The 23,566-nt window shown below is 46.4% G+C and overlaps 1 protein-coding gene and 1 non-coding gene across 2 annotated transcripts; both read left to right on the forward strand.

The window, feature by feature from the left end:
* The first annotated feature begins 14,054 nt into the window (after positions 1-14,054).
* LOC124699267 (rho GTPase-activating protein 5-like) lies at positions 14,055-16,355 on the forward strand. Its single transcript, XM_047231594.1, has 5 exons — positions 14,055-14,359; positions 14,448-14,568; positions 14,712-14,831; positions 15,443-15,673; positions 15,753-16,355. Exons 1-5 carry the CDS (start codon positions 14,055-14,057, stop codon positions 16,353-16,355), a joined length of 1,380 nt encoding a protein of 459 aa, XP_047087550.1.
* Positions 16,356-23,374: 7,019 nt separating this feature from the next.
* On the forward strand, positions 23,375-23,448 carry TRNAV-CAC. The gene has a single exon. It is a non-coding gene; the product is annotated as a tRNA-Val (tRNA).
* Positions 23,449-23,566: the final 118 nt, after the last annotated feature.

The following is a 23,566-nucleotide window of genomic DNA, read 5'->3' on the forward strand; positions in this document are numbered from 1 at the left end:
ACACTACGAATACCTTTAACATCCCTAGGATAGGGCATCTTCTCAATTGCTTCAACTTTAGCTCTATCAACTTCGATACCTCTCTCGGAAATTTTATGTCCCAATACAATTCCTTCATTGACCATAAAGTGGCATTTCTCCCAATTAAGAACAAGGTTAGTTTCTTCACATCTCTGCAAAACTTTATCAAGGTTTCGCAAGCAACTATCAAAAGAATTCCCATAGACAGAAAAATCATCCATGAATACCTCTACAATACTCTCACAAAAGCCATGAAAAATAGCAGACATGCATCTTTGAAAAGTAGCATGGGCATTACATAAACCAAAAGGCATACGCCTATAAGCATAAGTTCCATAGGGACAAGTGAAAGTGGTTTTCTCTTGATCTTTAGTTTTAACAGCAATTTGTGAAAATCCAGAATAACCATCAAGAAAGAAAAATGAGTATTTTTAGATAACCTTTCTAACATTTGATCAATAAAAGGCAAAGGATAATGATCTTTCTTAGTAACCTTATTAACTTTTCGATAATCAATGCACATTCTATAACCTACAACTACTCTTTGAGGTATGAGCTCATCATTATCATTAGGCACAACAATCATTCCTCCTTTCTTAGGAACACAATGAACAGGACTAACCCATCTACTATCAGCAATAGGATATATAATACCAGCTTCAAGGAGTCTTAATACCTCATTTCTTACCACATCCTTCATCTTAGGAATTAGACGACGCTGAGGTTCAACAACAAGCTTCGCATCATCTTCCATATTAATGGCGTGTTGACAAATAGAGGGAGAAATCCCCTTCAAGTCATCAAGAGTGTAGCCAATAGCACCTCGATGTTTCTTCAATATTTCCAATAACCTTTCTTCTTCAAACTCTGAAAGCTTAGAACTAATAATAACAGGATATATTTTATTATCATCAATATGAGCATATTTAAGATTATCAGGCAATGGTTTTAAATCAAAGACAGGATCTTCCTTTGGTGGTGGTGTTGTACCCAAATCTTCCACCGGTAAATCATGCTTAAGAATAGGTTGACGAAGGAAAATTTCATCAAGCTCATTTCTTTCTTCCCTAAAAACTTCACTCTCACTATTCTCCAAATGTTGCTTGCAAAGGATTATTAGGAGCAAGAGCAATAGATGCACACTTCGTTCAACTTTAAAATCACTATTAGGCGAATCAATTTTATAAGGGGTTTTGGTAAATTTAGAGAAGTTAAACTCATAAGATTCACCAGCAAATTTAGTCAAAATTTTCTCTTTCTTGCAATCTATAATAGCTCCACAAGTATTTAGAAAAGGTCCATCAAAAATGATAGGACAATATTTACTAGGAGAACCAAGTACCAAAAAGTCAGCAGGATATTTAATCTTACCACATAGAACTTCCACATCTCGAATAATACCAATAGGAGAGATAGTTTCTCTATTAGCCAGCCGAATAACCACATCAATATCTTCAAGTTCACAAGAACCAATTTCATGCATAATCTCCGTGTAAAGCTCATAAGGAGTAGCACTAATGCTTGCACCAATATCACATAAGCCATAATAACAATGATCACCAATTCTAACAGATAGCATAGGAACACTAGCTTTCCTAGACTTATTAGGATGCGAAACAATATTTGAAGCATCTTCACAGAAAATAATATGACCATCTTCTACGTTTTCAGTCACAAGATCTTTAACAATTGCAACAGCGAGGTTCAACTTTTATTTGTTCTTCGGGTTCTATAGGTTTCTTTTCACTTTTATGAACCGCACTATTTATAACGAGTACTCCTTCATTTTAGCGAGGAAATGAGTTTTTTCAATATAAGCTTCAGGAATAACATGATCAACGGTTTCAACTACAACACATTTATTTATAGATGAATCAATTTTATCTTTATACGGTTCATGATACTTATCAAAGTTCTTCTTAGGCAATTCATAATGAGAAGCAAAAGCTTTATAAAGATTTGCGGCAACTTGAGAATCAAGACCATAAGTAGCACTCATATTACGAAATTTATCGGTATCCATAAAAGCTTCAATGCATTTATAATCATAATTTATACTGATTCTCTATCCTTGTCGTTCTCCCATCCTTCGAGTATTTTCTTGGATCCGATTAAGAAGGTCCCTTTTAAACTCTTCCTTGTTGCGTGTAAATGATCCAGAACAAGAAGTATCCAGCAAGGTCTTGTCTTGAAAAGAAAGTCTTGCATAGAAATTATCAATAATAATATTACCAGGAAGCTCATGAATGGGGAATTTGAGAATTAAAGACTTCAATCTCCCCCACGCTTGGGCAATACTTTCTCCTTCATGAGGCCAAAAATTATATATGCGATTCCGATCTTTGTGAATCTCACTTGGAGGATAGAACTTAGAATAAAACCGGGGCACAATATCATTCCATTCAAGAGAATCCCCATTATCCAAGTAATTTATACCAATGCGCCGCTTTACCGGACAGCGATACGGAGAACGAGTTTCTTCCTCACTTCATCCATAGCAATACCTGCACACTTGAATAAACCGCATAATTCATGTAAGAACGAGTAAATGATCTCCGGGGTGGACGGTTCCATCCCTCGTATAACGGTTACCCACTACACGTTCAATAATTTTCATAGGTATTTTATATGGTATTTCTTCCTTACACGGCGCCTCATCCACTACCTTTGCAGTAGTAGTAGATTTCCCAAATAAACACTCAAGAGAAGATCTCTCCATAATGAGTTATAGCAGCGAGCGAGAAATAAAATCAGCACAAACGAGTAGAAATTTCCCTTACCAATTCCACTTACCAATAGCGCTTCACTCCCCGGCAACGGCGCCAGAAAATAGTCTTGATGACCCACAAGTATAGGGGGTGTATCGCAGTATCTTCGATAAGTAAGAATGTCGATCCCAACGAGGAGCAGAAGGTGTTGACAAGCAGTTCCGATGAAGGATTCACTGTAAATGCTCACAGACAAGTATTCGGGGGTTTTGATGTAACGAGATGAATAAAGTACGAGTAAGTAAAGTGCGAGAGTAACAATTGCAGCAAGTGGCCCAATCCTTTTTAGCACAAAGGACAAGCCGGTTTGTTTACTTATAATGACCAAACGTTCTCGAGGACACACGGGATTTTAGTCTAGTGCTTTCGCTACATACGACTAATTAATCTTCATTGTTTTGATAAGTGTTGTGTGGGTGAACCTATGCTAATGTACCGCCCTTCCTAGGACTAATACATACTTGTGATTATACCCCTTGCAAGCATCCGCAACTACAAGAAAGTAATTAAGATAAATCTAACCACAGCCTTAAACTCCGAGATCTCGCGATCCCTCCTCGCATCGATATACCAACGGGGGCTCGGGTTTCTGTCACTCCGGCAACCCCGCAATTGGCAAACGAGTACAAGATGCATTCCCCTAGGCCCATAAAGGTGAAGTGTCGTGTAGTCGACGTTCACACGACACCACTAGAAGAATAACACCACAACTTAAATAACATAACATTGAATATTACTCAACCATACTTCACTACTAACATTTAGACTTCACCCATGTCCTCAAGAACTAAACGAACTACTCACGAGACATCATATGGAACATGATCAGAGGTGATATGATAATGAATAACAATCTGAACATAAACCTTGGTTCAACGGTTTCACTCAATAGCATCAATAACAAGTAGAAATCAACACCGGGAGAGTTTCCCCTATCAAACAATCAAGATCAAACCCAAATTGCTACAGCGGTGACGAGGTGCAGCGGTGGAGACGGCGGTGATGATGATGAAGATGATGGTGATGGTGATGGAGATGATGTCCAGCTCGATGGCGGTGACGATGGCGTCGATTTCCCCCTCCGGGAGGGAATTTCCCGGCAGATCTCAGCCTGCTCGGAGAGCTCTTTTCTCTCCGGTGTTCTCCGCCCCGCGAGGCGGCCGTGGCTCTTCGCGACGTACCTCTCTGGCTTAGGTTTTCGGGACGAATGAGTACGCGAAGAAAAGGAGGCGAGAGGGGGCTGTGGGCCCCCTCCTCACAGGGCGGCGCGGCCAGGGCAGGGCCCGCGCCGGCCTGTGAGGCGGGCCCATGGCGGCCCTGCTCAGCTTCCCCTTCTGGCTCCCTTCGTCATCTGGAAAAATAGGAGTTTTCGTGTAATTCCCATCAATTGTTGATCTTCCGAAATATTGCGTTCTGACGATGCTTTTTCCAGCGAGAATCCCGGCTCCGGTGCGCGATCCCCAAATAATCATGAAACATGCAAAATAGATGAAATAACATAAGTATCCTCTCCAAATATGAAATATATCAATGAATAACAGCAAATTATGATATAAAATAGTGATGCAAATTGGACGTATCAGAGGCATGAACCCACTATCGAGCATAAATACCCCCTCTTGGAGTCACAAGTATCAACTTGGCCAGAGCCTCTACTAGCAACGGAGAGCATGCAAGAACATAAATAACATATATGATAGATTGATAATCAACTTGACATAGTATTCAATATTCATCGGATCCCAACAAACACAACATGAAGGATTACAAATAGATGACCTTGAGCATGATAGGCAGCTCACAAGATCTAACATGATAGCACAATGAGGAGAAGACGACCATCTAGCTACTGCTATGGACCCATAGTCCAGGGGTGAACTACTCACACATCGATCCGGAGGCGATCATGGCGATGAAGAGACCTCCGGGAGATGATTCCCCTCTCCGACGGGGTGCCGGAGGCGATCTCCTGAATCCCCCGAGATGGGATTGGCGGCGGCGGCGTCTCTGGAAGGTTTTCCGTATCGTGGCTCTCGGTACTGGGGGTTTCGCGACGAAGACCTTAAGTAGGCGGAAGGGCAGATCGAGAGGCGCCACGGGGGCCCCACACAACAGGGCCGCGCGGGCCCCTTGCTGGCCACGCCGCCCTAGTGTGGCAGCGCCCCGTGGCCCCACTTCGTCCCTCCCTCGGACTTCTGGAAGCTTCGTGCAAAAATAGGACCCTGGGCGTTGATTTCGTCCAATTCCGAGAATATTTCCTTACTAGGATTTCTGAAACCAAAAACAGCAGAAAACAGCAACTGGCTCTTCGGCATCTCGTCAATAGGTTAGTGCCGGAAAATGCATAAATATGACTTATAATGTGTATAAAACATGTGAGTATCATCATAAAAGTAGCATGGAACATAAGAAATTATAGATACGTTTGGGACGTATCAACAAGCAGTTTCGATGAAGGATTCACTGTAAATGCTCACAGACAAGTATTCCGGGGGTTTTAATATAGCAGATGAATAAAGTACAAGTAAGTAAAATGCGAGAGTAATAATTGCATCGAGTGGTCCAATCCTTTTTAGCACAAAGGACAAGCCGGTTTGTTTACTTATAATGACCAAACGTTCTTGAGGACACACGGGAATTTAGTCTAGTGCTTTCGCTTCATATAACTGATTAATCTTCATTGTTTTGATAAGTGTTGTGTGGGTGAACCTAAGCTAATGCACCGCCCTTCCTAGGACTAATACATACTTGTGATTATACCCCTTGCAAGCATCCGCAAATATAAGAAAGTAATTAAGATAAATCTAACCACAGCCTTAAACTCTGAGATCCTGTTATCCCTCCTGCATCGATATACCAACGGGGTTCGAGGTTTCGTCACTCCGGCAACCCCACAATTAGCAAACGAATACAAGATGTATTCCCCTAGGCCCATAAAGGTGAAGTATCATGTAGTCGACGTTCACATGACACCACTAGAAGAATAACACCACAACTTAAATATCATAACATTGAATATTACCCAACATAATTCACTACTAACATTTAGACTTCACCCATGTCCTCAAGAACTAAACGAACTACTCACGAGACATCATATGGAACATGATCATAGGTGATATGATGATGAATAACAATCTGAACATAAAACTTGGTTCAATGGTTTCACTCAATAGCATCAATAACAAGGAGTAATCAGTACCGGGTGAGTTTCCCCTACCAAACAATCAAGATTCAACCCTAGATGTTACGAGGTGCTGCGGTGGAGAAGGCGGTGACGGTGGTGGAGATGATGGTGATGATGATCTCAATGAAGTCCAGCTCGATGGCGGTGACGATGGCGTCGATTTCCCCCTCCGGGAGGGAATTTCCCCGGCGGATTTCAGCCTGCCGGAGAGCTCTTTTCTCTCTGGTGTTTTCCGCCCTGCAGAGGCGGCTGTGTCTCCTCCCGATTATCCTCTGGAGCTTAGGTTTTCGGGGCGAAGAAGTACGCGAAAGAGAGGCGGCCGAAGGGGGCTGTGGGCCCCCTCCCCACCAGGCGGCGTGGCCAGGGCAGGGCCCGCACCGGCCTATGGGGGGGGGCTATGGCGGCCCTCCTCGGTCCCTCCTTTTGGCTGGCTTCGTCTTCTAGAGAAATAAGATCTTCAGTGTAATTGCCGTCAATTGTTGATCTTCCGAAATATTGCATTCTGACGGTGCTTTTTCCAGCAGAATCCTGACTCCGGTGAGCGATTCTCCAATAATCATGAAACATGCAAAATAGGTGAAATAACATAAGTATCACCTCTAAATATGAAATACATCAATGAATAACAGTAAATTATGATTCAAAATAGTGATGCAAAATGGACGTATCAGTGGGCGCCGCATCCTTCTTGAAGGCGACGTCGAAGCTGGTGTTTCTTGATCTCCGCCCGGGCTTTCCGGGGGAAACCCTAGATCCCTCACGGGATCGGGCGTGGGCAGCGCTCTTGTGTCGTTTTGCCTCTTGGGGCCTCGCTTTGGACATCCACCGGATAGGGGGTCTTGTGGAGTGGTTTTGGTGGTTCGGCGGAGGCGTGTTCGTCTTCGTCCAGGCGGGGCGCGGTCTTGGGGCCGGCGTGGTAGTTGGAGCGGTGGCTCCGGTCTTTCGCCTCCGCCTGTTGCATCGAGGTGTGGTGTCGACCTGGATGGTCGTCGACCTGTGTGGAGTGCAACCTCGGGGCTGACGTGTGGTATCGTGTTGTACGGTTTTTCGGCCAGTTTTCCTCATAAACGGGTCAACTCTTTTCTCCTATATCAATGAAAGGCAAAGCTTTTGCCTCGTTTCAAAAAAAAAATTAAGGGGATCTTAAAACCAGGAGGTATGTGAGAATGAGTAGAACAGATAATTAATAATTCTCTCTTAGTCTCCCTTAAAAAGAGTTAAGTGATAATATGGTTACAGTGAATTTGGCCCCAATTTATCAAAAAGGCGAACTGCTATTTGAAAAAAATTTAAAAATATATAAGTGATTTTAACCCAACTCAAACATGGACCCACATGATCTACTGAATACATGAGGTCCTTTTATACGGATAGTTAATCCTAGAGTTATTAACCTTATATATATATTGACAAGCAATTCCGAAAATAAGTAATGAGATCTTCTTAAGCCGAGTAAAGTGTAGGTTCCCTAAAGTGTAGAAACACATGCACAATCACATATCGCCTATTAAATACAATTTTGTTAACCGTTACTCATACGCAAGTCACAAAAACAATATGTGACCTAAAAAATCAAACATTGCAAAAATATTTCGTGCTAATAAGATACAAAATAAATCATAGCTAGAAATGTTGGGTAAACTACTAGCGATTGTAACTCAAAGTCCAAAGACTACACACACAAAACCCTTGAATCTTAGTAGCTATGAGTGACATCCAACCAAATGAATAACATAAAATTTGGTTTTAAAAAAGGTAACATGTCAAAGTGCATAAATAATAAATATTATTTTACCTAAAACCACCTCATCGTTGAATAAAAGGTTACATCCATCAAGATCTATAATTATAGAAAAAATAAAAATATTTTATTAACTTAATTAGCTAGCCCCGTGCAGGTTGCATGACTAGCTAGTTACCCCAAGGCGTACGTGTCCGCCTGCGCGTCTGCAATACCTCTGCATAGACCACCAAGCTGGAGCACAAAGAACTCCACCAAGTCCATCTCGTACGCCACAGACTTGATCTCATCCACTATATGACTGAATCGGGGCAGCAAGCAATCTTCCATGATCTTCTTTTCCATCACCTTCTTCTCAAGATTGAGGACGAAGACGCCGCTGCTCCTGTACAGCACGAGCATTGATCCTTTGTTGAAGTCAAACCACTTCTCGCGGGGCTGCCCTCTCGGGGGATAGTTTGGGTTCGGCACCGCCACTGGAATTCTGATCACGGTGGGGAGCCATGCCCATGCCGTCGCGTTTCCGCCTTCCTGCTGCGTCCAAACCGTCACGTGCACGAGATACACGCAAGCGACCGAAAGTTTGCCGTCTCTGCTGACGCATAGGAGCGGTGAGCCTCCGACACGGACCGGGAGCTTTGCCAAGGAGAATTTGCGCACTGTGCCCACCTCCACGCTGAGTTTGTACATCAGGTTGTCGGCAAGGTTAATAAACAGCCAGTGTGCCGCGCCCTGGTGAACGACGGCCGATTTCTCACCCGCCAGCAAGAAGCGGGGGCCGTGCATGCACTTGATGGGCGCGCTCCAGCTGCGCGTCACGGCGGAGTAAGAGTGGAGATACACGTTATTGTGAGTTAGGTTGGTGAGTACGATCAGCTGCGAGAAGGCGAAGCGCCCAGGCAATAATGTCCCATCGGCGGGGTCACTATCGGCGACTGCGACGATGGCGTAGCCGGAAGAGGCTAACTCGTGGCCGGAGTTCTCCAGAGGCGGGAGAACGTGGCGTTCGGCGGTGATAGGGTTGCAGAGGCCGAAGAGGTGGGTTCCAAAGGTGCGGGCGACGAGCTGCATCAGGACGATGCCTCGGCGCGCTGCCAGGGGCTCGGCGTAGTCGAAGGCGCCGTCGTCTGCGTAGCTGAAGGAGGCGAGGGTGGGGCCAAGCGGCGACCCCGGCGCCGGCAAGAAGGTTGGGCCAAGCGGCGACCCCGGCGCCGGCAAGAAGGTGGGTGAGGTGCGCTGCTTCTTCTTCACTATCCTTTCACAGCGCGCCTGCAGCTGGAAGAAGAAGCCGAGGAGACGCGCGCGGTGCTCCACGCCCTGGTCCGGACACAGTACTCCCCGGAGGAAGGCCGGGTCGGTGAAGCGGCGCAGCCACCGTCGGCATGTCACGGCCAACATAAAGAGTTCTTTGACGTTGCCCACGCGGGACAAGACCTCGTGGACGACGTCCTCCGGAAAATCATCCACGCATCTTCTTCGTCCCTTAGCTGCAGCCATGCCGTAGGTGCACCTTCCGCACACGATCGATTAATTAACACTTGTATGATTTGCTTCGGCGCGCACCTTCAACCGAGACAATATATATATGTTGAAAGCTGCGAAGGAAACGATGGATAGATTGCTGCTGCCTCGATCGATCGAACCTGATATATATAACGATCGACCTGGATAGAGATAGAAACGACATATCTTTACCCTACCATAACTATCTCGGTCTTTATTGACTCTTTCCATATCCCCAGCCCTGTCAAGCAATCAATCCGACATACATATATATGGAAACATATCTTACCCCTGTTATTACCAATTAATCCCGATCGAACAACGCCGGAACACTGCAGGAATGGTGCGATACGCCCGAGGGCGTTTCGACAGCCAAAAGTCGGGCCATCAGCGTATGGCCCGGCCAAGCCAGCCTGCCCGTCCGATCCTCGGTGTAGCGTTGCCAGTCTGCCCGTCCGACCCTCGGCGTAGCGAGATCTACACTGAGGGCAGCCCTCGGCATATCTGTGTGCATCCTGTCTAAGCGTTTGAGTAGGTTTAGAACTCGTATTCGACTACCCTGATCCTGCGCCCATCTGTCCGAGAGGACGCGTGGCAGACATCCGACGCTTCTGCAACTTTCGCCTCCTCTTCGTGCCTTTTGGCTGGAAAAAAAATCGTAATGCGGATAATCATAGCGCCCTAATACTCGCAGTTAGCATACGGATACGAACGCCGTAGTAATTCTCGTGCTCTTGCAGCCTTGTCCATGTCTATCTAGTGGTACTCCGGCGACACGGCCATGCCGTCCGGCATCCGGCACCACGCTCTACTGCCTCGACCTCCGGCGTCAGCGCCACAAGAAAATGTAGAACGTCGTCGAGCAGGCGATTTTTTTTACATAATACACCTTTTCTATTAATTCCAGAAATAATACTTGTTTTTCACTTTTTATAGGAATAATACACCGTCGGGATCCGCGAACCCAATTCTCAAAAATCGGGGTTCTAAAACAGGAGTTCCAGGGAATCTAGGCCTGCCGCGCAAAGTCGGGCTCCCTGACCCCGAGTACAGGCTGTCGGCCACGCGCGGGCCGATTCCGCCGTGTCGGGCTATCGGCTGGCCAGGCGCACGCGCTATCGGGGTGGAGAATCCCGAGGCCAGGGAATCGGGCTCCCTGACCCCGAGTCGACCCCTTTAAAAATCGCCCGTGGCCAACGCTCTCTTCTTCCTCCTCCGCTCTCAACGCTCTCTTCTTCCTCCTCCGCTCTCAGTTCATCTCCTCTCTCTCTCTCTCTCGTTTGCTCTCAGCTCCACCTCCATTTTCTCTCATTTAACATCGATTTGTCCAACATTTTGTTGTTGTTTGACCACCAAATGATGTAGAATCACATGATCTATAGATGGGTTAGTTTTTTAGGCGTTTTGGTGGAGGTGTTGTTGGAGGAGGAGCTGGTGGTGGTGGTGGTGGAGGAGGAGCTGCTGATGGTGGTGGTGGTGCTGCTACTGCTTGGTGGTGCTTCTGGTGGAGGAGCTGGGCTGCCAACCGGGCTGTTTGGCACGCTTTAAGGGTAAACCCTAATCCCTGATATTAGATGGTATAATCATGCATGTTGCGTTCGTTAGCTTGGCGGATTATTTACTGATATAGGTACCGGTAGAGAATATTTATATAGTTGGTTGTCGTTGGTATTTTTATTTATTTACGTGGGTAGGTGCTAGTTTTTTTTTACGAGTTTGTAATTTGTATAGGTGAGCAGATATGTCAGATATAGTAAAATTCGTTGTTTACTTCGGTAACGACACAGTCCGAACAACTCCGATGGGAGCTGATCTGAACGAGTTTCAGTATGAGGAGTTCCATTTGTGAAACCCAAAAACATGGCGGATTTGTCAGTCGAAGGAGTGGTTGACCGTGAATTTCAGGCTTAATCCCGAAGCATACACGGTTGGTGTGCATGCTTTGTGGAGCAGCTCAAGTACACAAATATTCTAGCGGTTGAAGCCGATTGAGCGGACCTCTCAGTGGGTGCACTGGTTACAAGCGTGCGAGCGCATGGGAACTCACCCCATCGCCTTAATGCTTCCCGAGGCGAAGGAGGTCAATTCCCACGAAGGCGAGGGTGAGTTTCATCCAGGCCAGAGCAGTCAAATTTATGATGCTGGAGGCATCAGTTTCCAATCCGGACAGAATAGCCATGCAGCTGATGGTCATGATGGTAGTGCCGAGTTTGATAGCGAGGAAGAAGAAGAAGAGCAGATGCAGAACATGATGGACGAGAAAGATGAGGATGGAGTGGAGGATGAGCTTGACTCAGATCAATCCGATGGATCCGATAATTCAGATGACAACGAGGAGGAGGATCCGATCCCCTCTTCTTAGAACCAAGATTTGTGCCAATTTATCAAAGAAAGAATGTAGTACTATCTTTATGTGTTTATGGACAAATAAAGATATCATACAAACAAAAATGCATCGTATCCAAATATTAATACCTTAATCTAATATGTTGACTTCAGAGTAGCTACATTGTTGGTAATAGCTCGACAACGGATGATCAACTGCAGTTTATTTCATAGTATTATTACATATCGTCTGTTATGTGTCGGTATCTACATGTGTCCCTTGAGCTTCGTGATGTAAATAAGCAAGATCAGCTCAATTTTCAAAAGGCGGAGATTCAAGAGCAGTGATACATCATCAGACTTGAAAGTTTATAGCAAATGAATCAGAGATACCTGGTCATCCATGGGAATTTTCTATCCTGCAATATATATACGACAAGAACTGCACCTAGAATTTTACACAAGTCAAGGAAATATATGCTTGCATTATTTATTATTTTTCACTGTATGCTCATCTACTACAGGACGTAAACAACTTAGATTGCAAATGTGCGGGATGCGCCACAGACAATTTAAGTTCTAGTTTGAATTTGACACGATAACCATTACTCAGTACGTAGAATTAAGACGGTAATTTATGATGGAAAGACTGAGACCAGTCTGGATCGTGCCCGAAAAGGGAGAAAGAGAGGGGTGGAAGCTGCACTTGCGAGGCGACTCTCAATAGGGCATGCGGAAAGGCCAAGAGTTTGAGGATAAAAATGGAGTGCTTTATGAATTTGTGTAGTTGATTGCATCTTGTCAGTTTGATGACTCTTTATCACATCTCGGCCTTTAGTTTATCAATTCTTGCTTTTATTTTGATAATCTTAGAAGTACACTGTTTCTTTTGTTTACGGTTCTTGCAGTCAGGAAAGCGATTATCCGTGTTCTGGTTGAAAGGTGATAAAATATTGTCATTGTCATTATACCACGTGCTTCTTTTACTTCTAAGCAATGTTCAAAAACTAGGCCGATTCAACGATTACTAGGCCGATTAATCACTACTAGGGGCTTGACCGTGTCGATTACCATTAATCTCTTGTGTTAATCCTTTAGCCCGATTAATCAGTCCGAAAGTCCGATTACTAGGTATTTTCCCGATTAACTACCACACTTGGTCAAAAAAGTTACAATATTTTCAATGCATATCGCTAATACGAGCGCTACCCCTCCCCAATAAAGTAGATTTACAATATTTTTCTAGGATTTTAGGCTTTAGAGAAGTAGGGAGAGACATATAGAGGCTCATATACTATTATTTTTATTATATAAATTGTTTTAAGTGCTAATTTATGTAGGTTGCACCGATTAATAGCCGACCGATTAAATCAGTTAATCGTCCGAATTCCGATTAATCGCTACTCCCAAGTCGACCGAGCAGTTAACGATTACCGATTTCCTTAACATTGCTTCTAAGATAGACATTTGATACATCATCATCATCATCTCGCATGGTAGCTGAAGACCGTGTCACTTATAAACTAGATAAACCCTATACATCCCCATCTCTCACAACACTTCAGGACCATTTCATAGATTTGCTAGAGGACCATTTCATAGATTTGCTAAATTTCAGAAAGCGCAAGCGATGTAAAGTGAAATGATGGACCTCTGAAGCGATAAAATGTTGAGGCGGAGGCATATGAAGAGAATGTTTAAGGAAATATACGAAGACCAACAACGAGGAAAGAGAGGGAGATATATTTGATATTGGCCATGTATGAAGGGAAACCACATGCCTTATGTTTGAGACACATTGCTAAATTGAAATTAGTAAGTATTTTGTTTATTCTGTAGCAACGCACGCGTATTCAACTAGTTTAAATATAATGAAAGTGCGGTTAAAAAATAACCGACAAATCATTTTATATATTGAGTTATTAAAATAGATGATGTAAGGTGGGATTACATGTAGCTAGTTCCGTTCCCGTTCTTATAGGGACCAAGGCACTAGAAATAGGAGCCTCTGGAATTTTTTTAAAAAATTCTGAGGCAGATGCTCCTAAGTTTAAAAGTGAATCTCCGTGTATGTATACATTAAATAGTGTTTGCATTTATCTAATTTCTGAACAAGTCTAAAACATTTATTTATGGATAGATGCAGTAATATAAAATTATGAAAATGGCATCACTTAATCGAGAACTAAGCAGGTTATTCTCGGCTGACTTGGATTTAGCCACGTATCCTTTTTCTTGTGCGGGGAAAAGCACCGCTGTGGTGTCTATCGCGCGCTACAGAGCTTCCCAGCATTTGAATCGGGCAGCCGTTGGAGATCTTGTCTGGGCTCCGGGCCCCACGTGCTTTCTCCCCAATTCAAAATCCAGATCGCCAAGGCCAAAAGGGTCCCCCGCTGAACGCATTTAAAATCGTAACACCGCACACACTCACTGCCCCCGATTAAGCTCAGCTCAGCTCAAGAACCAGCAAGCACCACTGCTCGTACAGCACAACGGTTAGGAGGTCGCCATGGCTGAGGTGCTGCTCGCCTCCAGCAATGGCTGCGGCGGAGGAGGCGGGGGCGAGAAGAAGGTGGAGCAGCAGCAGCAGCAGGGGCAGATGCTGGAGCTGCTGCTGAGCGCGCTGCGCAAGTCGGTCGCGCTGCCGTGCCAGATGGCGGACGCCGACGACCCGTCCGTGGCCTGGGGGATGGACATCGGCTGGCCCACCGACGTCCGCCACGTCGCGCACGTCACCTTCGACCGCCTCCAGGGCTTCCTCGGCCTCCCCGTCGAGTTCGAGCTCGAAATCCCATGCCAAGTACCCAGCGCCAGGTAACTAGCTAATTCGGATTCAGTTTCTTTTTTTCAAATGTGGGTTGGACGGAAATCAAAGATGCGTGCTTTCCTTTCCTTCCTGCAGCGCGAGCGTCTTCGGGGTGTCGCCGGAGTCGATGCAGTGCGGCTACGACGACAAGGGGAACTCGGTCCCCAAGATCCTTCTGCTCATGCAACAAAGGCTCTACTCGCAAGATGGACTCAAGGTAATACTCAACTGCCATTTTTTTTTTTGGGCTTACTTCTCCTCCTTGCTGCCTGAAACTTCATTTCAATTCGAGCCAAGAAAGTTGCTTTAAACTGCAGTATGTTGTTCACCAATCTTTGTGGTTCCATCCATTATATGCAGGCAGAAGGCATCTTCCGTATCACTCCGGAGAACAGCCAGGAGGAGCATGTCAGAGAACAGCTTAACAGGGGTGTTGTGCCTGATGACATCGACGTGCACTGCCTTGCTAGTTTAATTAAGGTAACAAATGACGTCTTCGAAGAATTTTGCTATGAAAGCATCTTCTTACCTTGATATTCTGTTATGCAAATTACAAAATCAGATGCTAATTACAGATAAAAAATGTGTGGAAAATTCACAAGGAAATACAAAACCAGACTGTACAAAATTAGCTATGAAATGGAAATGTTTTTACTTTATATCCTATTGTGCCAATATTATGCTCTATGAACGAGATTTGTAAATGACATCTCTGTCTCAGACTTTTCTAGTTTTCGCCAAAACCATGATAAAGCACCATTGCATTGTTCACACATCACTAGAATTATTCAGTAGTGAAGAGAATTGTGAAATAAAATGTTGGAACTCTAATTCAGACAAACATTCGCATTTTAGACGTGACTGTACAGTTCAGTGGTATGATAATTCTTTTCTGCCCAAAAATGTTCTACTTTACTGTCTAATTAAATAGCTTTCTCACAATAAAATGCTACTAGGATACCGAAGAAATAATTAATACCAACTTCCTGACACATGTAGCTGATCCTTGTTTTCAAATTGTACTTGTTTTTGGAAATTTCACACAATTGGTAAAATCATAGATGGTAATTATGTTGTGCAATTTGAATCAGGCCTGGTTCAGGGAACTACCTGAAGGTGTGCTTGATAGCCTCTCACCAGAGCAAGTCCTTCACTGCAACACAGACGAACAATGTGTCGAGCTCGTGAAGCTTCTTCCTTTAACACAGGCTGCACTTCTTAGCTGGGTTGTAGAGCTCATGGCCGATGTAGTCGAAGAAGAGGACTCAAATAAGATGAACGCCAGGAATATTGCCATGGTTTTTGCACCCAATATGACACAGGTATTAATTTTCTCTCTTACTCGGACATGATTCTTTGTTAACATGACTGCTAACATATTTTTGTTTGTTTTGCAATCAGATGTCAGACCCTCTTACTGCTCTGATGCACGCCGTTCAAGTCATGAACTTGCTCAAAACCTTGGTTCTCAAAACACTTAGAGAACGTGAGGATGATGAGGGAACATATTCGACATTTTCATCATCATCTTTATGCGATGAACTTGATGAGGACCATCAAGGTGATGACAATGAAAGTGGGACTGAGAAATATGGTGATGACAGTAGTGAAAGTCCAAACAGTGTTGGCAAGACCAATCAACTAAAAGTGGACAGTGAAGAGTTAATTGGTTCGTCCAGGAGGCACGCCTCGTTTGAATTTCGTCTGCCTTACATAAGCAACAGCAGTGACGACGAGGATCTGTCGCTCAATGATATCGAAGAAGGTTTCTTAAGAAGGCTAGAATGGCACCAAGTGAGCAAACAAGCCGATGAAGACGAGGGAAGCAGCATCTTTCACTCCAGCAAAGAGGAAGAGCCAGCGCAGCTGAGCTCCACTGGATCTTGCGAGGTGAATGATGAAACAAGCAGAATGGAAGATGCTGAGAGCGTTGAGCAGACGCAAATGGAAATGAAGACCAAAACTACAAATGAGGAGGTAGAGCTTGCCAAGGAAGGGAGCTAATTCGATGCTCATCTGCAGTCCTTGCGAGGATGCACATTTCGCATTTGGTTATCATCCATGTAATTTCACGCCTAGTTCTTGTGCTGCTCTTTCTTTGCACGTCGTTCAGTCAACATAGGGTTGAGGAACTTAGTCGTTCAGTCAACAAATTCTTTGCACGATCTCCCGCTTGAGCTGTGTAATTGGGTACTTGTGCTATTTGATTAAGATGAAATGCCAAGTTTCTACTCTCTAGCAAGTTGGATCTGTGATAACTGTTCAACGGAGACATCCGAATTGCTTTCATATTTAGAAACCTGCTTCTAAATAGAAATATCCGTCAGTAACAAATCTTCTGTAAGTTTTCCCCTTAACTCTTGCTTCTAATGTAGCCTGCCGTACATCCCACTGAGAGCAGCTCTTTTCTGAATCATTCTCACCGTTTGCATTCAGCCTCTGGATAAAAAAATCGTTTTCTAATTCTTGAATCTTTTGAGCGATGTGAGCTAATTCCCTCGAAACTGAAGATCAAAATGGAGTTCTTGCCATGAATCTTGGAAGATGCACATTTGTTTATTTTCATGAATCATGGACGAATCTCAAAGCAATATCGCCTGTGTTAGAGATATATTTGCTATATGTGTATTTAGTAGTATATGATTTGTAGTCATCTCCTACTTTATCTCTAGGGTAGCCTTCTTGGCTCCCAAAACTTGTACCCCTATATATACTCGCGCGAGAGGTTCAGTACAACATCCATCATATTCCGCCAATCTCTCCCTCTCTATCGTTCTACATGGTATCATAGCGGCACGCTCCTTACCTAGCCGCCGCAAAGTTTCCGTGCCGCGCCGCCCCCGGGGAGGTCGATCTCCATGATCTACTCCGGGGGCCGCGCAACCCGTACGAGGGTTCATCCGCCGATCGGTCAATTGGCTGCCCCACGTCCTTTTTTCCGATCTTTAGATCGGTTTTCTTTTTTGTCCGCCGGTCGCTCGATCGGCGTTTTTCTTTTTTGGTTTACCAATCATAGATCGGATTGAGTCGCCCATCGCCGTCGTCCACCGTGCGGCTCTATTCCGACAACGGCATCGACCAACACCGGCCATCAACCGCACGGCACAGCCGCACGCGCCGCACACGGGACGCCCCTACGTGCATCGCAACAGGCTGTTCTTGCTCGCATGGTCTCCAATGCTAGTCCGTCTTTGTCACCATTGACCGGGACTACATCGACAACGCCGCCATCGACTCTGATCTGCGCGTCGTCCATGCTATGGCGCTTACAGCTCTGCCATCGGTCTGATCAACCGACCGCGCGCACGTCTCCGCCAAGCACGTCCCCGAGCACGCGCCTACCACCGATCGAGCTACGGGTTGTCGCTCCGTCGCCCTTCGGGCCGCAGCGCCGCCGCCTTTGGTCCACGCCACTGGCCTCCGACGCGCCTTCCAGGCGTGTACGCCGCTGGTGGCCTCCCGCCGCTGCACTGACTCGCGCCCTGCAGCTACGCCGGCCCCTCGGGCCGTGACGTCACTGCATGCAGTCTACTTCACCGTCCCCCGAGCACCGACATTCCAGGCTACTACCGCACCGCCCCATCGGCGCAGTTCGCCACCGTCAGCGCAAGGTCTACGTCAAGACGTTGGGTTCTTCCTCGCCTACTTCGAGTACCGCCACCGCACCTCCACAGGTAACCTGCATGACCACTTCTGGTGGTTGCAGGCCTCGCCGACCACCTCTACAGTCTAGGCATCCAGCATGGCCACTCCTAGCCGCCGCTGGTTTCGCCGTTCTACGTCTCCGTCCACCACGACCTCGTCGCCAGCATCATCGTCTCGTCCCCGACTACTTCATCTACTCCGACAACCGTGGACTGCATCGGCACCTCTCCGTATTCGCCGCTCTGTGTCTCGCCACTGCTCTGGAGGCCTCCTCTGCTGGTCCCCCTGACACTGGTGCATGGTCCATGATGTTCCCTACTCTCGCAAGCCCGGTATTGGCAACACCGGCCCGTGCCTTCGTCCCCGACGCGTCCCCGGACCTGGCAAGCTCGGATCGACGCCTCGCCTTCATCGACTTCGTCTCTGCGTACTCGGTTCTGGCAAAACCGGAGTATGCCTTCATCCCCGACGTGCACCTAGTTCTGGTAAAACTAGGGCAGCACCTCGTCCTCGACGGCTCAAACTGCATCGACCTCGGCATCGACACCCTCTTCGACGACTGCCTCGACGCGTCTCTGTCACTCTCCTCGCGCACTATGCGCTTGCGGCTTCGTGTGCGGCTACATCGACACCGGCACCCGACCACGACATCGACCACGGCATCCCCTCGCGTGGCTACCCCGACCAAGGTTGCAGCACCCACGCTCTCGGCTACCTCGACATCGGCACAAGGGCTACCACCTCGCACGAGCACCTCGGCTTCCTCTACAGTCCAAACATCCGCGACGCGACATCGTCCACGACGCTCCTGCTACGAGTGCGGGGGAGTGTCAGCCCGTTGGTTCATACCTTCGGTTTCTCTCCAGTCTGACCGTCTGTGACGCTTTCATTGTTCACGTCACTACCACTATGACTGCGGGTGAGTGTTAGATATATATTTGGTATATGTGTATTTGGTAGTATATGATTTGTAATCATCTGCTATCTCTAAGATAGCCTTCTTGGCTCTCAAGACTTGTACCCCTATATACACTCGCCCGAGAGGCTCGATACAACATCCATCGTATTCCGCCAATCTCTCCATCTCTTTCGTTCTGCAGCCTGATCTCTCCAGGACTAGAAACTTTCCGACAAAAGTTCAGAGATGAGTAGTTTTACTGCTATCATCTTTTTCTCCCACAACCTTGATCATTTAGTGATCCCCTCTATCTACAATCTTTGGACCAATTCAGATTGATTAGTAGCCAACATGGAAAATGCAATGTTTTTCAGCATGTAAATAATTCTATAATTACCCATTTTTTGCGAATTTATATTATTATCAAGTTCTTGTGCTTTTACCCAACTAGATGATTTCCCGCGCTTTGCTGCGGGAATACGTGGTTTAAATAAAACACCATGTAGCAGTTGAAATAAGTAGTATGTAGTATGATGTATGCACATTGTTGTTTACAGTAATGTGATAAACTTGATGATATGGGTGCTCTTTTGGTCAGCTCGTTCATACTAAGATAAAATAAGTTCACTGTACATCCTCTATTCTTCTGCATATGTTGGTACAATATAATTATTATGATACGTTGGTACAAACCACCAGAGAAATGCATTGCTACATTAGAATATAGAAATAGGTTACTTGGAGATATTGAGAAAAAAACAGAATAAACAACTTCTTGAGAATAAACCTGGTATATTTTCTTTAAACAATTATATGACATATATTTAATCTGAAGGTTGACATGGAAATAAGTCCCCGAGATTTCGGACCTCTGAATTCAGTTTTACGTGTTCTGACTTGAATTCTCCATCAGTCAATCCTTAGAAGTATATTTTCAAAGATTTTTCTGCTCATATAATTTTAATGTTACTGTAGAGGAAATCCAAGCATTGCAGGATTCTGGGCAAATCAACAATCCTAGAAAAGGTACAATTGTATTCCCCGGCATGATCATGATAGAAGGCTAGATTATAAATTTCTAATCTTGGTGGAGGAACTTTTGGGTATTGATGCTACCATGAGAGAGGTGCCAAAAATTACATGTGGTTGAGCACGTGAGTTGAGAGGCGCACGTCACCTATTTGTAGTCTTTCTTCGCACCAAAAGAGCATATGTTCCATACATAAGTCCATTGATCGAGATCAGAGAAAGTTTCTGATATCCCTCCAGAGCATGAACTCGAAGAAGGGAGGTGGAACAGAGTTGAGAAATCCTCAACCTGTCAACCATGCAAATTTCATGAGCACTATTTTTACCAAGAGATGGAACAGAATAAAGCTCCGGTAGGAGAACTCTCAATTTTTAGTATCAAGAGAACCGTTAGATTTAACTATCCTCAAGGCAATGCAGGTCGCCCTTGTGCATGATCCTGTACATGATATCACGAGTTTTGTCGCTCATTGCCTGCAGTAAAAAATAAAACGGAAACATTACTTAGATATGCTAGATTATTCCACAGTAAAGAAATATAAAGGATGGCTAGAGCACTGACTTTGATCCTTGGGTAAATATTGCCCATCCGAACATACGAACAAAGAAGAAAAAGAGAGAATAAACTAAGGGGTTATACCCTGGGCAACTCCAAATCGACGCAGAAAATTCGAGTACACGAGAACAGTGCAACATCCTCTATATTCGCTCCCATAATTACATAGATTTGGGAGGAGAAATCGGAGGATCCACAGGGGCCTGATAACCATGATAGAGAAGTGGCATGTAACCGTCAAGAGACGAGAGGAAGATGACGGTGCAGGCGTTTAAAAGGGTGAAATTCTGCGCGAGACTCGTGGGATGCCTCCATCGGTTCCCGATTCTAGCGGAGATCGTGGGGAGTGGAAGCGAATGCGTCATCATGGGGCTGATAAGGGAAGAGGAAACATAAATCAGCAGTGGCAAAAAAAGAGGGCGATGAGATCCGATAGGCTTCGGCCGTCGAAAAATTGCTCGAGAAGACAAACGGTGGCAACATGAGAAGTTGAAGAAACTGCAGTAGACTTGTGGGATGGAGCGATAATATGGGCTGCGATGAAGTAGTGGCCTGCATGGTACAAAGAAGGCGTTCGTTTGATGACCAAATGACTATATTGAAACGGACCGACGTGGAAGAAAACTAATCTGAAACCAAATGAAACTGATAGAACATATCTGATGTGGACCTTAGGTGATGTGGCATGCTTGCATGTTGAGAGAATTCATTTTAGTGGGTTGCTCCTATTTAGATATTATAGATGTGTCCTGTTCCTGGCACTCGTAGACGAATGTGCATCTGGTTTACTTTTTTTAATACTGTATACTGTATGACAACTGTGCATGTAGTTCAAGACGGCCCAATATTTTGATTTTACTTAAGCCCATAAAGGCAAATGATTTCCAATCAGCCCATGACGCAAATGAGCCCAGACGCGGCTCCCTCCCGCCACAATCTCGCCGCCGACCCACTGCCGGCGCTCCGCCGCCTCCGCCGCGCCGCGCCGCGCGTCTTCGGGCAGCTCCACGCACTGCTCCTCACCACCGGCCTCGCTCACCACTCCCCCAACTTCGCCGTCCTCCTCCGCCTCGCCTCGTCCTCCATTCCCTCCCTCTCCCACCGCCTCCAGCTCCTCCTCTGCTCCCCGCTGCCACCCACTGCTTTCCTCGCCAACTCCCTCCTCCTCGCGCACCTCCCCTCGGCGCTCCCTCTCTACTGCGTCCTCTTCCTCGGCGGCGCCGCCTCACCCGCGCTCCTCCGCCCCAACGAGTTCACCTATCCGGCCCTCCTCCGCGCCTCCCCGCCCCGCGCAGCGCTCGCGCTCGCCACCCATTCGATCAAATTCCTCGGCGCCGGGGCGGCATCCCGCGACCGCGTACTGGGGGCCGCGCTGCTGGACGCCTTCGCGCGCTGCGGCAGAATCGTGTCCTGCCGCCGGGTGTTCGACAGGATCGTCGAGCCAGACCTGCCGGCCTGGAACGCGCTGCTCACCGTCTACGCGCGCCGCCGGGCCACCGACGAGGCCGCGGAGATTCTTGATATGTTTGGGCGCATGGTGGTGTTATCGACAGTCCAGCGGCCAAATGAGATCACCCTCGTCGCCGTCATCAGCGTGTGCGGGGAGCTCGGCGCTCTCGGGCACGGCCTGTGGGCGCACGCTTATCTTCTCAGGCGCAGGCTCGCCGTGAACTGCTTCGTGGCCACCGCACTTGTCGAGATGTACACCAGGTGCGGGAGAATGGACCTGGCCGAGCAGGTATTCGCTAGCGTTGACGACGACATGGACACACGCTGCTACAACGCCATGCTCCAGGGTTTGGCATTCCATGGGCATGGCCGTGCTGCCCTCACCTTGTTTGAAAGGATGTGTGCCCAAGGCTTCCTGGTTGATAGCGTTACGGTGCTGGCGGTGATGTGCGCGTGTGCCCACGCTGGGTTGGTGGATGAAGGGCAATGGCTCTTCGACAAAATGGAGGTTCAGTTTGGGGTCGCACCGAGGATTGAGCATTACGGATGCATGGTTGATATACTGGGAAGAGCTGGTCGGCTCGAAGATGCTGAGAAGATTATCCGAGGGATGGACATTCCGCCAAATGCTGCGATGTACAGGTCTCTGATACGGGCTTGTGGGATTCATGGCAAGCTAGAGCTTGGGGAGAGGATGATCGAAGAGCTGATGCGGGTTGAGCCAGAGCAGAGTGGAAATTATGTCCTCATGTCCAACTTCTACGCAAGAATGAGACTATGGGAGGACGCCAAGAAGGCGAGGAAGGAGATGAAGGCCATGGGCATTGACAAGAGCCCCGGGTCAAGCCTCCTTGACATCGATGGTGCTCTCCATGAGTTCTTGATGGGAGACAAGACACACCCTGCGTCAAGGGAGATATATGCCATGGTTCAAGAGATCGAGGCCAGATTAAACGAATGCGGGCACCGCCCGAGCACCACGGCGGTGCTCTTCAATGTCGAGGAGGAGGACAAGGCAGACGCTCTGTCCTATCACAGCGAGAGGCTCGCCATTGCATTCGCTCTGATCGCCTCCCCTCCAGGTGCGCCCATCAGGATCATCAAGAACCTCCGGGTGTGCAGTGATTGTCACGAGAGCACCAAGCTCGTCTCCCGGCTGTATGGAAGGGAGATCATCATGAGAGACCGTACCCGGTTCCATCACTTCAGAGATGGCTGCTGCTCATGTGGAGACTTTTGGTGATCTGTCATGTACATCAGAATGTGCTGTAGACTCTTGTTCGTTCACATGTTCTCTGTCCCAGTCCAATCGGTACATCTCTGTCATACAGCGGTGCAAACATCTCCACTTCCAAATTTCTGATCGTTCTGATATGTAAAGTCGCAAGGACGATTAAAGGCATTGACCTAAATCTAAAAGTTTTAGCTTATCAAATTGTACAGCAAGTCTGGATGGTGTAGTTGGTTATCACGTTAGTCTCACACACTAAAGGTCCCCAGTTCGAACCTGGGCTCAGACAAAAGTTTTTTTTTTCTCTTTGCAGTTTCTATCTTCGACTTTTTTTTGGGAGTAATTTCTATCTTCGATTGTCTATTCTTCTATCTCAATTGGGAGAGCCTTTAGGTGATCTTTTATGA

Source organism: Lolium rigidum, chromosome 3 (genome assembly GCF_022539505.1).
Source record: "Lolium rigidum isolate FL_2022 chromosome 3, APGP_CSIRO_Lrig_0.1, whole genome shotgun sequence".
Classification (NCBI taxonomy): domain Eukaryota; kingdom Viridiplantae; phylum Streptophyta; class Magnoliopsida; order Poales; family Poaceae; genus Lolium; species Lolium rigidum.